Source organism: Geotrypetes seraphini, chromosome 16, assembly GCF_902459505.1.
Source record: "Geotrypetes seraphini chromosome 16, aGeoSer1.1, whole genome shotgun sequence".
Classification (NCBI taxonomy): Eukaryota; Metazoa; Chordata; class Amphibia; order Gymnophiona; family Dermophiidae; genus Geotrypetes; species Geotrypetes seraphini.
In genome coordinates this window covers 33324158-33341986 of record NC_047099.1, presented here as the reverse complement: position 1 = coordinate 33341986, position 17829 = coordinate 33324158, and the positions used below count along the sequence as shown (strand labels likewise).

The following is a 17829-nucleotide window of genomic DNA, read 5'->3' as shown; positions in this document are numbered from 1 at the left end:
GTGCAGCAGAGTTTTGCACCAATATCAGGAGGGAGAGGCGGTACTGTGGGAGACCTAATGAATAAACAAAACAGCCCCCCCTCCCGTCCATGGTCACCCAATTCTCTGATAACCTTAAGTAAGTAGCACCGAATGGCCTGAGAGTCTCGTGGTGGTGCAATTGTGTTGGGTCAGGAAAAATGAGTTTTGTTTTGTGTCTTCGTTGTAGAGAAAACAGGAAGTTGAAAGCTATCGGGGTAAAACAGACATGAAAAAGAGATAGAGCTATCAGTGGAGGACAGAAAGGCTGAGAGCACAAGACAGGGGAGACAGAGAAAGACAGGTGTTGGAGGAGAAAAGCAAGATCCAGAGACTCGACAGTAAGAAAGAGAATTACAGCGGGATAAAAGAAAGACAGAGCAGAGGAATAAAGAGGAAAGACACCAAAAGGAGAAGTAAGAGAGATCTACACAGGAAGAGAGGGTCAGCAAAGCGAGAGAGTGCTGTGAGTGAAAAAGAAACACGTAACGAAGGGTGAAAAGGAGACGGGTGAAATCATAATCCTGAGAACCTGTGCCCTAACCTTGATCCAGGCTCACTATGAAGACGTTTCTGCTCCTCTGCATTCTTATTCAGACAGGTACGTGTTTCCAATCACTCGCCAATACTATGGTGCCGGTCGTGTTGCGATGCTTTTTGACTGCAACTCGATTCGGGGACTTTTAAGAAATGCTTTTTGTGTTCCGTTTAGAACAGAGGTGTCAAAGTCCCCCCTCGAGGGCGGCAATCCAGTCGTGTTTTCAGGATTTCCCCCCAATGAATATGCATGAGATCTCTTTGCAGGCACTGCTTTCATTGTCTGCTAATAGATCTCATGCATATTCATTGGGGAAAACCCGACTGGATTGCGGTCCTCGAGGAGGGACTTTGACACCCGTGGTTTAGAAGAAGATAAGAGTTACTATGCTGGGCAAGACCAAAGGTCCATCTATCCTGTTTTTAACAGTGGCCAGTCTAGAGATTCACAAGTACACCGTAGACTAGGGGTGTCCAACCTTTTGGCTTCCCTGGGCCGCATTGGCCGGAAAAAAAATGTTTCTGGGGCCGCGCAAACGCTGCAGCAAGACAGAGGAGGGAGCCGGCAAGACGGTAAACACCCGGGGGCAGCAAAGGAAAACACTGCATCGACCGGGGCCGCACAAAATACTTCATGGGGCCGCAGGTTGGACACCCCTGCCGTAGACCTCATCTAATGCTGATGTTGGGGGTCCAAAATATTTGACTGCATTATAAGTGAATCCGTGTTATATGGGGGGGGAGTCGAAATAATAATAAGTAAAAAGAAAAAAAAAAGGGGGGGTCTACCCCTTGACTGCATTGTAAGCGGTCCCACAATACAATGAAACATAGAGTTTGATGGCAGAAAAGGGCCGGCAGCCCAACAAGTCTGCCCATACAATAACCCTCCCTCCCATTAGTGTACTCAAGACGAACCCCCCCTCTCTGAAGTATCCATCCTTTAAGCAAAAACCCCCACCTGTTGGTCCCATCGACGCTTGAAGTCAAGCACGCTACTGGCCTCGACCACCTGGCGAGGAAGACTATTCCATCGATCGATCACCCATTCGGTGAAGAAGTACTTCCTGGTGTCGCCATGAAATCTTCCCCCCTTAAGTTTTAACAGATGCCCTCGTGTCGCTATGGGACCCTTTAGAAAAAAGATTTCTTCCTCCACTTCAATGCGACCCGTGATGTATTTGAATGTTTCTATCGTGTCCCCCCTTTCTCTGCGCTCCTTGAGAGAATATAAGCGCAGTCTGGTTAGACGTTCTTCATATGGGATGTGTTTAAGTCCTGAGACCATCCTAGTGGCCATTCTTTGGATCGACTCCATTCTCTTTACATGCCCGAAATTTTTAACGATATGATGTCTCGCTATCAACCACTGCATTGCTGAAAACAAAGGCCAACCCAAAACATGTAGACACGAATGCCATGACTTGTACATGCGCAGGAGTCAAGCGATGGAAATGGCCTTGTTGGACAGATTCGAAAATGTGGAGAGAGGAATTCTTTTAGGAAAATTTTGAAGATGCATTTTTATCCCAGGACAAGCAGGCAGCATATTCTTAACACATGGGTGACGTCACCGACGGAGCCCTCGGTACGGACCTTTTTAACTAGAAGTTTCTAGTTGGCCGCACCGCGCGTGCGCGAGTGCCTTCCCGCCCGACGGAGGAGTGCGTGGTCCCCAGTTTCTTCGTTTCCGCGGAGCGAAGAAGACGCGTGTATTTTTTCAACGACCGTTGAATCACTTTTCTGCCTTCCCGCTCGTGCTTTTTTCCTGAATTTTTCCTTCCTTACCTTCGGGTTTAATTTTCTTTAATTTGCAAAAAAAAAAAAAAAAATAAATAAATAAATACTTTGATTTTTCCCTTTCTTTCGTTTTTGCCCCGGCGGGGCCTGTTGCCATTATACAGGCCTCGGACTTCGATTTTGCGGAGGCTATCTTCCCCTTCATGCCCCCGCAGGTCGGTTTTAAGAAGTGCCAGCGGTGTGCACGCCCGATCTCCATAACTGACCCACACAATTGGTGTTTGCAGTGTCTGGGTCCGGAGCATCGGGCGGACTCCTGCACCCGCTGTGCCACTCTGCAAAAACGAACGCTTAAAAACCGAAGAATCCAACAAACCCTTCTCTTCGGCACCGAGTCGGCGATGGACTCCTCATCTTCAACGGCGGTACCTCCAAAATCGGCACCGTCATCCTCGACGCCGACCGACCCCGCATCGGCGTCGCAGGCGCCAGGTAAGCCGGCTAAGAAGCCTTCCTCTTCCCTCGAGCGCCCTCCAGCTACGGTGGCGACACCGTCCCTACCGGCATCGCACCGGTCCCGCAAACGCTCCGCCCCGATCTCGGTGAGTGCCTCGTCATCGGCCTCCTCATCGCCGGGGCGTGGAGCGGCATCAAAGGAACCGAAGAAAAAGAAAGCGGTTCCGATGCCACCCCTGGATGACCGTATCTCGGCCATCCTACAAGCTCAGCTCAAGGAGCAGTTGAAGAAACAACTTGAACAACTGTTACCCTCTATCTTGGCACCGCTCCTTCCGGTACCAGACCGGCCCGAGCCCCGCACCGAGCCCCCGGTGTCCACTCCTACGGTACCGGTGGACACCTCTATGCCGATCCTTTCGGCCCAGCAACTTCATGACGATCCGGTGGTTCATTCCCAGGCCACATTGGATCCTTCTCGGCACCAGGCGGCACGGCATGCTTCTCGGGACCGAGATCGACGCCGATCGTCCTCCCCTGGTACCGTTTCCGTCCGCTCTGGTAAGTCTTTGTCCAAGACTCGCCACACCGCGCCCTCCACCCCGGTGTCTCGACATGCACCAGAGATCAGGGACCCTGATTTATGGGAGGAGACTCCTCTCGGTACCGAGGAGGATCCCTCCTCATCTGATGAGGAACCATCGGCACCCGATGCCACATCTAAACCAGAACAGTCCTCATTTTCTAAGTTTCTAAGGGAAATGTCTGCAGCCCTGTCCCTTCCCTTAGAATCTGACTCAAAGAAGTCTCAAGCCTTCCTGGAGGCTTTAGATTTCGAACAGCCTCCTAAAGAGTTTCTCAAGCTCCCCGTTCATGACATCCTACGGGAGACCTTTTACAAAAACTTAGAGAACCCCCTTACGGTACCGGGGGCTCCACGTAAGCTGGACAACCTTTATCGAGTCATCCCTATTCCGGGGTTCGACAAATCTCAATTGCCCCATGAGTCCCTTCTGGTGGAATCCACTTTAAAGAAGACTCAGGGCTCCAGTGTCTATGCCTCTACCCCTCCTGGCAGAGAAGGTAAGACCATGGACAAGTTTGGCAAGAGGCTTTACCAGAATGCCATGCTTGCCAACAGGGCAAACAACTATTCCTTCCATTTTTCTTTCTACCTAAAACACTTGGTCCAACAACTGTCTGCCCTCCAGAAGTATCTTCCTGAGCGCAAGGTCCCGCTGTTCCAACAACACATCTCTGGCCTTCTCCAAATGCGCAAATATATGGTCCGCTCTATTTACGACTCCTTCGAGCTCACCTCTCGGGCCTCTGCCATGGCCGTAGCCATGCGTCGCCTAGCCTGGCTCAGAGTTTCCGACCTGGACATCAACCACCAGGATCGTTTGGCCAACGCCCCCTGTCTCGGGGATGAACTCTTTGGAGAGTCACTGGATTCCACCACCCAGAAACTCTCGGCCCATGAAACCAGGTGGGACACCCTGATCAAGCCGAAGAAGAAGGCTCCGCCTGCCCGACCCTATCGGCCTCAATCATCTTACCAGCGGAGGTTCTCAGCCAGGCCACTCAATCCGCCTCCCCAACAATCTCGGCGACCTCGCCAACAGCAGCACCACGCCCAGGCTCGATCTCAGGCCACTCAATCCTCTAAGCCACCTCAGCCTGCTAAGCAGTCTCAGCCCTTTTGACTCTTCTCTCCAGGGCATAGCCAGTCATCCACCCTCGCTGCCTCTTCCACAGCCTATCGGGGGTCGTCTCACCATTTTCTCCAGCCGTTGGGAAGTCATCACGTCGGACCAGTGGGTCCTCAACATCATCCGCCACGGCTACTCTCTCAACTTCCAGACTCGTCCACCGGACAACCTTCCCGTAGAGTCTGCTTCACACTCATCTCAAACCCCCCTCCTACTGAGGGAGGTTCAATCCCTCCTCCTTCTCAATGCCATCGAAGAAGTACCTCCAGATCAAAGGGGTCAGGGATTCTACTCCCGCTACTTCCTGGTTCCCAAAAAGACGGGAGACCTCCGTCCCATTCTCGATCTCAGGGACCTCAACAAGTGTCTGGTCAAGGAAAAGTTCAGAATGCTCTCCCTTGCCACGCTTTACCCTCTTCTTTCTCAACACGACTGGCTATGTTCCCTGGACCTCAAAGAGGCCTACACTCACATCTCCATCAATCAGAATTCTCGCCGCTACCTGCGGTTCCAGGTGCTACACCACCACTATCAGTACAAAGTGCTACCGTTTGGCCTCGCTTCCTCCCCCAGAGTCTTCACCAAGTGCCTTATAGTGGTGGCGGCCTTCCTCAGGTCTCACAACCTCCAGGTGTTCCCCTACTTGGACGATTGGTTGGTGAAAGCACCTACGTCTCAACTTGTGCTACAGGCTACTCATCACACCATCTCTCTCCTCCACCTCCTGGGGTTCGAGATCAACTACCCCAAGTCGCATCTGCTTCCCACCCAGCGACTTCAATTCATTGGAGCAGTTCTGGACACCACGCTGATGAGGGCCTTTCTTCCCTCCGATCGCCACCGGACCCTGCTCCATCTCTGCCGTCAGGTACTCATGCATCCCTCCATTCCGGCCCGACAGATGATGGTCCTCCTGGGTCACATGGCCTCGACGGTGCACGTCCTTCCTCTGGCACGTCTCCACCTTCGTACACCTCAGTGGACTCTCGCCAACCAATGGTCACAGACGACAGATCTTCTTTCTCATCCCATCTCTGTGACATCATCTCTTCAGCAATCTCTCCAATGGTGGTTGAACTCCTCAAATCTTTCCAGGGGTCTACTTTTTCATCTACCCCCTCACTCTATGATCATCACCACGGATGCGTCCCCCTATGCGTGGGGAGCTCACCTAGGAGATCTACGCACCCAGGGACTTTGGACCCCACAGGAGCGTCGTCATCACATAAATTTCCTGGAACTCAGAGCCATGTTCTACGCCCTCAAGGCTTTCCAACATCTTCTCTGCCCTCAAGTCCTCCTCCTGTGCACAGACAATCAAGTCGCCATGTACTACATAAACAAGCAAGGCGGCACCGGATCTCGCCCCCTTTGTTTGGAGGCTCTGCGCATCTGGACCTGGGCCACGGACCGCAATCTCTTTCTCAGGGCGGTCTATATCCAGGGCGAACAGAACTCTCTGGCCGACAACCTCAGCCGCATCCTTCAACCTCACGAGTGGACGTTGGACCCTCCGACTCTGCTCTCCATCTTTGCTCGATGGGGTACTCCGCAGGTGGACCTCTTTGCAGCACCTCACAACCATCAGCTGCCCCAATTCTGTTCCAGACTCTTCTCTCCTCACCGTCTGGCTCCGGATGCATTCCTGCTCGACTGGAGGGATCGGTTCCTGTATGCCTTCCCTCCACTTCCTCTGATGTTGCGGACCTTGTCCAAACTCCGCAAGGACAACGCCACCATGATTCTTATCGCACCTCGGTGGCCTCGCCAACACTGGTTCTCACTCCTGCTCCAACTCAGCTCCAGGGAACCCATTCTCCTTCCTGTGTTTCCTACTCTACTTACGCAGCAACATCAGTCTCTACTGCATCCCAATCTGTCTTCGCTCCACCTGACAGCTTGGTTTCTCTCGGGCTGACCTCTCCAGAGAACCTATCTCAGCCGGTCCGCCTCATCTTGGATGCCTCCAGGAAGCCGGCCACCCTTCAATGTTACCATCAGAAATGGACCAGATTCTCCTCGTGGTGTCTCCGGCATCATCAGGAACCCACCTCCTTAGCGGTGGAAACTGTATTGGAATATTTGCTCTCGCTGTCCAATGCTGGCCTCAAAACTACCTCCATCAGAGTCCACCTCAGTGCCATCACTGCGTTTCATGAGCCTATTCTCGGAAAACCCCTCACGGCTCATCCTCTGGTTTCCAGATTTATGAGAGGCCTCTTCAATATCAAACCACCTCTCAAGCCTCCTCCTGTCGTCTGGGACCTGAATGTGGTACTCTCAGCTCTCATGAAACCTCCATTCGAGCCTCTTGCCACAACTTCACTTAAACTCCTTACCTGGAAGGTGCTTTTCCTGATTGCCATCACCTCTGCCAGGAGGGTTAGCGAACTGCATGCACTGGTTGCCGACCCACCGTTCACTGTTTTTCACCATGACAAGGTTGTTCTGCGTACCCACCCTAAATTCCTCCCCAAGGTGGTCTCGGCTTTTCACCTCAACCAGTCCATTGTGTTGCCCGTCTTCTTCCCTAAGCCTCACTCGCATCCTGGGGAACAGGCGTTGCACACGCTGGATTGTAAGCGTGCCCTTGCTTACTACCTTGATCGTACCAGAGCTCACCGAACATCACCTCAGCTATTTTTATCTTTCGATCCCAACCGTTTGGGTCGTCCTGTCTCCAAACGGACACTTTCAAATTGGCTTGCTGCCTGTATTGCATTCTGCTATGCTCGGGCCGGTCTCTCACTGGAAGGAACTGTCACGGCCCACAGAATCCGAGCTATGGCTGCTTCTGTAGCTTTCCTCCGTTCCACGCCCATCGAGGAAATCTGCAAGGCAGCCACTTGGTCCTCAGTTCACACGTTCACTACTCACTACTGTCTGGATGCGTTCTCCAGACGGGATGGACACTTCGGCCAATCTGTGCTACAAAATTTATTTTCCTAATGGCCAACCATCCCACCTCCCTCTTTGTTAGCTTGGAGGTCACCCATGTGTTAAGAATATGCTGCCTGCTTGTCCTGGGATAAAGCACAGTTACTTACCGTAACAGGTGTTATCCAGGGACAGCAGGCAGATATTCTTACGTCCCACCCACCTCCCCGGGTTGGCTTCTTAGCTGGCTTATACTAACTGGGGACCACGCACTCCTCCGTCGGGCGGGAAGGCACTCGCGCACGCGCGGTGCGGCCAACTAGAAACTTCTAGTTAAAAAGGTCCGTACCGAGGGCTCCGTCGGTGACGTCACCCATGTGTTAAGAATATCTGCCTGCTGTCCCTGGATAACACCTGTTACGGTAAGTAACTGTGCTTTCTGAGCAATTGCTTTTATGCTAGCCTGAATATGTCTGTTTTATCTTCTTATTTTGTATAGTCTTTTAACATTTTATGTATGTAACTCCTTGTTAACCGTTTTGGATAAAAACGGTATAGAAATAGATCCAGCATCGTTATATAGCCGGGATCTCAAAGTCCCTCCTCGAGGGCCGCAATCCAGTTGGGTTTTCAGAATTTCCCCAAAGATCTCATGCATATTCATTGGGGAAATCCTGAAAACCCGACTGGATTGCGGCCCTCAAGGAGGGACTTTGAGACCCTTGTTATATAGGGTCTATGGTAGACATGGGTGACTCTGGTCCTCGAGGGCCGGAATCCAATCAGGTTTTCAGGATTTCCCCAATGAATTATGCTTGAGATCTATTTGCAAGCACTGCTTTCGATGCATATTCATTTGGGGAAATCCTGAAATTAGTAATTAGGTACTCAAGTATTTTCCCTTTCTGTCCTGGCAGGATCACAATCTAATTGGTTCCTGGGCCAATGGAGGGTGAAGGGACTTGCCCAGAATCACAGGGAGCAGGCTGGGATTGATTTTCTAAATCTTAATTCGGTATTAAGAACTTTTCCTCTAGGAATTTATCCAAATCTGAACCCCCTACCCTCGCTATCTCTGCATCCCTTTACATGTCGCTTCATGAGCACCATACATTGAGCCGCCCTGTGTGTCTGTCATAATTATATTGTAAGCTCTTTGAAACAGGAACCAGCTCTTGCATGTTTAATGTACAGTGCTGTATGCATCTGGCAGCGCTATAGAAATAATAAATAGTAAATCCAGCTACATTAATGACTCCGGTAATTACATTAATTACTCCGGAAATAAGTTCCAGAGCTGAACTCTACGCGGAGTGAAAAAAATATGTTCTCCTTTGTTTTCAATTTGCTACTTGGTGGAGTATCTTCTGGGTCTTGAACAATCGATTTGCATTTATCCATTCCCACTCCACTCAGGATTTTATACACTGAATATGTGTGTACCCTTGAAGAAAGGAGGGACAGGGGAGATACGATTCAGACGTTCAAATACTTGAAAGGTATTGACATAGAACAAAATATTTTCCAGAGAAAGGGAAATGGTAAAACCAGAGGACATAATTTGAGGTTGAGGGGTGGGAGACTCAAGAGCAATGAAAGGAAATTCTTTTTTACGGAGAGGGTGGTGGATGCCTGCAATGCGCTCCCGAGAGAGGTGGTGGAGAGGAAAAAAGTGACGGGGTTTAAAAAAAAAAGCATGGGATGAAGAACTAAGGCCAATACTGGGCAGACTTGTACAGTCTGTGTCTGTATATGGCCGTTTGGTTGAGGATGGGCTGGGGTGGGCTTCGATGGCTGGGAGGGTGTAGATGGGCTTTGACGGGGAGACTTCAGTAGATGGAACCTAAGCACAGTACCGGGCAGAGCTTTGTGTTCTGGCTCTGAAATAGCTAAGAAGAAGGAAACATTTAAATTAAATCAGTAATTTAAAGAGTGGGTAAGGTTGGGCAGACTGGACCGACCATTCGGTCTTTATCTGTCATCATCTACTATGTTAAAGACAACGTTGAAAGAGATTATGACAGATCAACTCAGCATTAAAAGACCCCCGAGTGATCATTATCTCCTCTCCTTGCCGCTTGACAGGAGAATGCATACATTCTGTACACAGTGGGGCGCATTCTGTAAAAGGCACTGAAATTGCAGCGCCAGAAAAACAAAAAAAGAAATCAATGCAGGTTGAGCGTCATTTACAGAAAAGCATTCCAAAAGCTGTCCACTTGGTCTCGTTAAGCAAAACTATGAGTCTTTCCTGTCCTGTTATAGGGGGGAAACACCCTTCAGGGATTCAAGCAAAGGTTGGATAAGTTCCTACTGGAACAGAACATACGCAGGTATGGCTAGACTCAAATGGGGCACTGGTCTTTGACCTAAGGGCCGCCGCGTGAGCGGACTGCTGGGCGCGATGGACCACTGGTCTGACCCGGCAGCGGCAAATGGTATGTTCTTATGTTATGTTAGCTCCATACACAGAGAAACACTGTGGGGTGGTCTACGTCGCCAGGACGGGCCTACCTACCACAGAGACGGACCTAGGGACCACAGAAACTGGGTTGTGCAGAAGAGAAGAATGTGGAACCAGATCCTGGGTTTCCAATAGTTTCAAAATGGTGATATTTATCGATATAAAAAACTAAACAGGTATCACAATGAGCTCAAAGTCACACTCATTCCAACAACATACAGCGTCCGCAACCCCAGCCAACCTGGAGAGAAGAGGGGCCCATTCAGCTGGGTTTTGGCACTCTAATGCTGGACAGAGCGATAAAAGCGATTTCCCCCGAGGTCACGCAAAGAGAGTCCGGGGATAGAGCCGGGGATTCAAACTGAAGCACAAGCAGATGAGGTGACTCACTCCAAAGGCCACCGACCTCACGCTGTCACCACTTCTGCTTTGGAGTCATGAGACCCACCGATCACACGCTGGATAGTCTTCTGCTTTGTTGTGAAATAGCCAAGGACGGTGCGGTGCTGCTACTTCCAGACACTGCTGACCTCTCTCTCTCTGCCGCAGGGCCACAGCCCGGTTGGAGCTTCCAAGATTCCCATACCGAAACATCAGGTTTCACGCTTATTACAATTTGATGCAAGCGCTTAAAATAGTTCAAAGCGAATTCCATATATTAAAAATCAGAGGTAACAAAACCACCTAATAACACCACGTACAAAGACAAATTCTGAGGACAGACATACAGAAACAGAAAGAAAAAGGGTAAGGAGTACAATATTTTAGAGAAAGGCGACATTGAAGGGCAACATAGGTCGGGGAAGAAAGAAGGAGTGGATCATTTAAAATAAAATAAATCCGGGTCACTAGTACCTGGCCAAAACCCAAGCACTAGCAACATTCCAGCATCTCAAAGAATAACAAGATTCTGGAACCCCAATGAGCGCAACATTTCAGAGCTGAGATTGTGATGTCATAATGCCTCACTCCACCAGAGCCTCAGAGCCAGCCTCATCGGTGATGTCACATTGGCTTGATTGTCCTATACTTGGTTCACATAAGAGTATAAGAACGGCCATCCTGGGTCAGACCAATGGTCCATCAAGCCCAGTAGCCCGGGCATTTTGCCCTGTAGCCCTGTAGCATTTTGCCCAGTAGCCAAATGCACTGGACCAGTAGCCCGGTGGCCAATCCAGGTCACCAGTACCTGGCCAAAACCCACGTGTAGCAACATTCCAGCATCTCAAAGAATAACAAGATTCTGGAACCCCAATGAGCGCAACATTTCAGAGCTGAGATTGTGATGTCATAATGCCTCACTCCACCAGAGCCTCAGAGCCAGCCTCATCGGTGATGTCACATTGGCTTGATTGTCCTATACTTGGTTCACATAAGAGTATAAGAACGGCCATCCTGGGTCAGACCAATGGTCCATCAAGCCCAGTAGCCCGGGCATTTTGCCCTGTAGCCCTGTAGCATTTTGCCCAGTAGCCAAATGCACTGGACCAGTAGCCCGGTGGCCAATCCAGGTCACCAGTACCTGGCCAAAACCCACGTGTAGCAACATTCCAGCATCTCAAAGAATAACAAGATTCTGGAACCCCAGTGAGCGCAACATTTCTGAGCTGAGATTGTGATGTCATAATGCCTCACTCCACCAGTGCCTCAGAGCCAGCCTCATCGGTGATGTCACATTGGCTTGATTGTCCTATACTTGGTTCACATAAGAGTATAAGAACGGCCATCCTGGGTCAGACCAATGGTCCATCAAGCCCAGTAGCCCGGGCATTTTGCCCTGTAGCCCTGTAGCATTTTGCCCAGTAGCCAAATGCACTGGACCAGTAGCCCGGTGGCCAATCCAGGTCACCAGTACCTGGCCAAAACCCAAGTGTAGCAATATTCCAGCATCTCAAAGAATAACAAGATTTTGGAACCCCAGTGAGCACAACATTTCAGAGCTGAGATTGTGATGTCATAATGCCTCACTGAACCATTGCCTCAGAGCCAGCCTCATCAGTGATGTCACATTGGCTTGATTGTCCTATACTTGGTTCACATAAGAGTATAAGAACGGCCATCCTGGGTCATACCAATGGTCCATCAAGCCCAGTAGCCCGGGCATTTTGCCCTGTAGCATTTTGCCCAGTAGCCTGGGCAAAATGCACTGGACCAGTAGCCCGGTGGCCAAAACCCAAGGTGTAGCAATATTCCATGCTACCAATACAGGGCAAGCTGTGGCTTTCCCCATGTCTTTCTCAATAACAGACTATGGACTTTTCCTCCAGGAACTTGTCCAAACCTTTCTTAAAATCAGCTACGCTATCCGCTCTTACCACATCCTCTGGCAACGCGTTCCAGAGCTTAACTATTCTCTGAGTGAAAAAAAAATTTCCTCCTATTGGTTTTAAAAGTATTTCTTTGTAATTTTTGACGGAGTGAAAAATCGATCCACTTGTACCCGTTCTACTCCACTCAGGATTTTGTAGACTTCAATTATATCTCCCCTCAGCCGTCTCTTTTCCAAGCTGAAGAGTCCTAACCATTGTAGTCTTTCGTCATACGAGAGGAGTTCCATCCCCTTTACCATCTTGATCGCTCTTCATTGAACCTTTTCTAGCACCACTATATCTTTCTTGAGATAAGGAGACCAGAATTGAACGCAATACTCCAGACGAGGTCCGCACCATGGATCAATACAAGGGCATTACGACATTCTTACTCTTGTTAGCCATCCCTTTTTTAAATAATTTCAAGCATCCTGTTTGTTTTTTTGGCCGCCACCGCACATTGGGCAGAAAGTTTCATCGTATTATCTACAATGATACCCAGATCCTTTTCTTGGGTGCTAACCCCCAAGATGGATCCTAGCATCCAGTAATTGTGATTCAGGTTATTCTTCCCAATGTGCATCACTTTGCATTTGTCCACAATAAATTTCATCTGCCATTTGGACGTCCAGTCTTTCTAATTTTTCACAATCTGCATGCGTTTCAACAACTTTGAACAGTTTAGTGTCGTCTGCAAATTTAATCACCTCACTCATCATTCCAATTTCTAGATCATTTATTAAAAAAAAGCACAGACCCCTGTGGCACTCCACTGTTTACTCTCCTCCATTGAGAAAAATTACCATTTAACCCTACCCTCTGTTTTCTATCCGATAACCAATTCCTAATCCACAACTGAACTTTATCACCTATCTCATGACATTTCAATTTTCTCAGGAGCATTACGAGGGGGTTGTTGAAAAGTTTTCAGCCCAACCACCAAAGTTGGGGCAGTCTCCACTGAGGGCTATATATTTAGTCCAACAATCTTTCATTTTTTTTCGTTCCATATTTTTCCAATGGAACAAGCAAAGTGGAAAATCACTGGACTAAGTGTACAACCCTCGATGGAGATTGTCCCAGCTTTGGTGGTTGGGCTGAGAACTTTTCAGTGCCCCCCCCCCCCCCCCCCCGAATTTTGAGCAATCTTTAAGAACATGATGACTATGAATCTCATCTTGTGCTGATTTTTTCCTGAGAATCCTTCACGTGGTATTGTTTGCATGCAGAACACTGGGACCCTTTTCAAGCTGACTTTCCAAATGGCCAGTAGACAGCTTAAAAGGGGTGTGCTATTTCTCCTGTAGATATACGAGGGGTTGCTGAAAAGTTCTCAGCCCAACCAAGAAGAGAATGATGTGGAGCCACGAAACTTGTAAGTTTCGTGTGGGAATAACTTGTAATTCCACACTTTTCTTTTCGATGGTATGAAACAAAATGAAAAGTGTGGAATAATTGGTAAGTTTTCATAGCTCCACATCATTCTTTTCTTGGTTGGGCTGAGAACTTTTCAGCGGTCCCTCGTATTGTGATGTCATCATGCCTCATTCCACCAATGCCTAAGAGCCATCCTCATCAGTGATGTCACAATGGCTTGGTTTCCCTATACTGGTGCCCATTTATTTGCCTCATTGAAACAAAAAGTGGCAAAAAAAAAGTGAGGAATAACTCGTAAGTTTCATGGCTCCACATCATTCTCTTCTTGGTTGGGCTGAGAACTTTTCAGCGTCTCCTTGAATTTTATATTTTTTTGTTATGCTATTTTGCAGTTTGTTCTCTTGTGGTTTGCAAAATGCTTAATAAACACTCTTGAGACAAAAAAAGAAGTTTGTCCTTGGCTGAAATACATTCAAAATTAATTGAACTGGTGGGGCTGGGGGGCAGAGAGAGAATCTTTCTTGGGGCCAACAGTTTATGTGTTTGGAGGAAGGTATAACATTGTTTGCAGAAGGCTGCAAATGTGTTTAAAAAAAAAACAGCTTGCAGAGCAGGACCTCAAACTTGTGAGAATACTTGTGGTGTGTTAAAAATAGTTTGAGGGAAGTTTAATTGACCAATACATAATATATCTTCCCTGAATCTGCATCAGACTTTGAGCTGATTTGCATGGTTACTACTAGAGAATGACACGGTGATAAAATTCATCACCGTTCCCGTCCCCGCGGATAACCGCGGGAAATAATCCCATGTCATTTTCTAGTGTCTATTTCAACCTCGGTCCTTCTACACCAGCGTTCTTCAAAGCAAAGCTTGCGGGTCAGTGGTTGTGGCCATTCATACTCTGATTCTTATGGGAGCCAAGGATAATGAAGCCATTGTGACATCACTGATGTGATTGGCTCTTAGGCACTGGTGGAATGAGGCATTATGACATCACAGTATCTGCTCTGGAGACCAGAGACTGTCATTCTGTAGTGTCTGTTTCAACCTCGGTCCTTCTACACCAGCATTCTTCAAAGCAAAGCTTGTGGGTCAGTGGTTGTGGCCATTCATACTCTGATTCTTCCCTCTCTCCTTAAAGAATGACATGAAGATGGTTTCCTGCGGTTATCCGCGGGGACGGTGATGAATTTTGCCACCGTGTCATTCTCTAGTTATTACATTACATTAGTGACTTCTATTCCGCCTGTACCTTGCAGTTCTAAGCGGATTACATTAGAAGATGGCTGGACATTTCCAGGAAATTACAAAATGGGTTGGATGCATACTAGAGGCTTTGAGGAGCAATTGAGGAAAGATAGCAAAGAGGGGAGGGAGACACCGGGGAGATTGCGGGGAAGGGAAGGAGAGCTCTAAAGATAAAGAGAGTTAAGAGGACTCTAAAGATTTTTTGAATAGCAGAGTTCTGAGATCTTTTCAAAATGATTTAAATTCTCTTGTTGCTGTCAGCAGGTTGGAGATAGAGGGGTCCAGTTTCGCTGCCTGCGTCGCTAGGTTATGACTTCATTTGCTAAATACAGTCAAACCTCGGTTTGCAGGCGTTTTGCAAGACGAGCAAAACCCTCGAGCAAACTTTATAAGAACATAAGCAATGCCTCCGCTGGGTCAGACCAGAGGTCCATCGTGCCCAGCAGTCCGCTCATGCGGCGGCCCAAAAGGGCTCGCAAAATGAGCATTGACTCGCTAAGCGAGCTGCCACCACACCACCGCTTCCAGTGCAAATCCCCTCTCCCCTGAGGCCACCGGCGTGGCTCCCTCTCTTTGCGACCGAGATCAGTGCTGCTGTCCACCTCCTCCCCCCCCCCCCCACCTCCCCACTGACTGGCACTGTCCTTACCATACATGCGCCGGTGCTGAAAGTGCCTGCCGCTGATGCTCTATGCTGGGCTGCCGCGGGGCCTTGAGCATCTGCGCATGGCTCAAGGCCTTCTGGCTCTCACCCTCTCCGAGATGCTCATGAGATAAGCAGTATAAAATTTTACTCTTTGGGGACATGGGTTGGCCACTGTTGGAGGCAATGGGCTTAATGGACTTTTGGTCTGTCCCGTATGGCTACTCTTATGTTCTTATGTGAGTGTGATAGAATTATGTTAGGTTATGTGGCAATATAATTTTGGTAGGAAAACAGCTTTCATTGCTCTGTTATCCACAGATAACAGATGGCATCTACCAATCCGATCCAATTTCTAGTGAGATTATCTAAGACAGGGGTGCCCAACGCGTCGATCGCGATCGACCAGTAGCTCAGGAAGGCAACTCGAGTCGATCGCACTCGTGTTGCCGTCCTGATCTACGGGCCGATCAGCCTTCCTCTCCAGTGTTCTCCCTAGGGCCTTTTAGCTGGGCGGTCCGCCCAGCTGTCATCTGCCGCTGCTGAACATTAAAAAAAACCCCCAAAAAACCGGCTTGGAGATTTCAGCCCCTAGCGAACTTATGCTCCGGGCTCTAACGTGTGCGTGCAGGCTTCTCTTCTCTTCCCTCCGAAACCGGAAGTTATGCCCGGGGAGGGGGAGGGGGGGAGAAGGGAAGCCTGCACGCACATGTTGAGAGCCCTGAAGCAAGCGTTCGCTACGGGCTAAGGCGGGAGACATGTTAGTGAAGCATTTCCTCTTCTTGCTGCCGGGTCCTGCCTACTTTCTGTTTCCGCGAAGGCAGGACCCGGCAGCATTTCCCCCAACAGTTCCTCGCGATGCTGGTCGGCCGAAGCAGGGAGAGGTTGGGGCGGCGTCGGCTTTCGGGCCTGTTATTGGTGGCGGTTTGGGTCCTGGTCCCCGATGGCAGTTTGGGTCCCCGATGGCAGTGGCAGTGTCTTGGGGGAGGGCAGGGAGAAAGAAAGAAAGAAAAAGGGCAGGCAGGGAGACAGAAGGAAAGAAGAGAAACAGAAAAAAAGGAAAGGGAGGCAGAGAGAAAGAAAGGGCAGGGAGAGAGGAAGGAAAAGTTGGGGGAGGGAATGAGGTGTGGAGGAGAGGAAGCATACAGGCTGAAAGAAGGGAAGAAAGATTGAATGCACAGTCAGAAGAAGAAAGTGCAACCAGAGACTCATGAAATCACCAGACAAGGTAGGAAAAATGATTTTATTTTAATTTAGTGATCGAAATGTGTCTCAATTTATATCTGCTGTCTATATTTTACACTAAGGTCCCCTTTTACTAAACCGCAATAGAGTTTTTTTAGCGCAGGGAGCCTATGAGCGTCGAGAGCAGCGCTGGGCATTCAGCGCAGCTCCCTGCGCTCTAAAAACTGCTATCGTGGTTTAGTAAAAAGGGAGGGGGGTATATTTGTCTATTTTTGTATGGTTGTTACTGAGGTGATAGTGCATAGAGTCATCAGCTTTGACCTCTTTGAAAAACCCTGGAATAGGAATGATAATTAACATTTTCTATGCGTACAGTGTGCGTTGTGTTTTTTTAAAATTTTATTGTTGGTAGATCATTTTGACTTGGTCATTTTAAAAGTAGCTCGCAAGCCCAAAAAGTGTGGGCACCCCTGATCTAAGACAAGTCCCAGAGATGACTCTTTTCACAGTCATTGCTTAAAGACTTCCCAATATCGCTGAGGTGATAATGACAGGACTATTAGGTGAGGTTGAGGTAATTGTTCCTTGATATGAAGAGGGTTGGCCTCAAATCTTTGAGGTGCTAAAGGCCCTGCCATTGCTTCTAATCTCATGTGCTCAATGTTTTTCTCTCTGGCCAGGTCTCAGCTCCGCACAGATGGACCAGCAGTGTTGTCCGCACAAGAAATCTGCCACACTCATCCCTGCCTTCACGATCACACCGACCACAAGTGCTTTGATCACAAACCACACAACGGTTCATCCCACCACCCACCACACGTCAGCACCTCCCACTAACCACACGACGGCACCTCCCACTAACCACACGACGGCACCTCCCACTAACCACACGACAGCACCTCCCACCAATCACACGACGGCACCTCCCACCAACCACACGACGGCACCTCCTACCAACCACACGACGGCGCCTCCCACCAATCACACGACGGCGCCTCCCGCCAACCACACGACGGCATCTCCCACAAGCACTCCAGCTCCCACAACCAATCCAAACGTTGGCGACTACAATGTGAGCACTGGTTCCGACACTTGTCTGAGAGTCATAATGGGAATTAAGCTACGTGTGCAATATAACACCACCAGCCAGGTAAGAAACCTAAAAAAAAAAAACCTGCCTCCCCAGGAAGTTTGATGAGGCATAGAACAGGGAGAAGATTTAAGAAGAAACGAATTTAGATAGATTCAAAGGAAATCTTA

The 17829-nt window shown here is 48.9% G+C and overlaps 1 protein-coding gene across 3 annotated transcripts in view; it reads left to right on the top strand.

The window, feature by feature from the left end:
• The window catches only part of CD68 (CD68 molecule), a 30525-nt gene continuing 12696 nt past the window's right edge, over positions 1–17829 (top strand). Inside the window, exons 1-3 of one of the 3 annotated variants that reach the window (XM_033923064.1) lie at positions 1–118; positions 209–619; positions 17250–17719. In XM_033923064.1, the coding sequence (XP_033778955.1) occupies positions 580–619; positions 17250–17719 (510 nt within the window). In that variant the 5' untranslated portion in view covers positions 1–118; positions 209–579. Of the gene's footprint in view, positions 119–145; positions 620–17249; positions 17720–17829 lie in introns of those variants that run through there. The other 2 variants (XM_033923062.1, XM_033923063.1) reach the window with 2 other exon arrangements.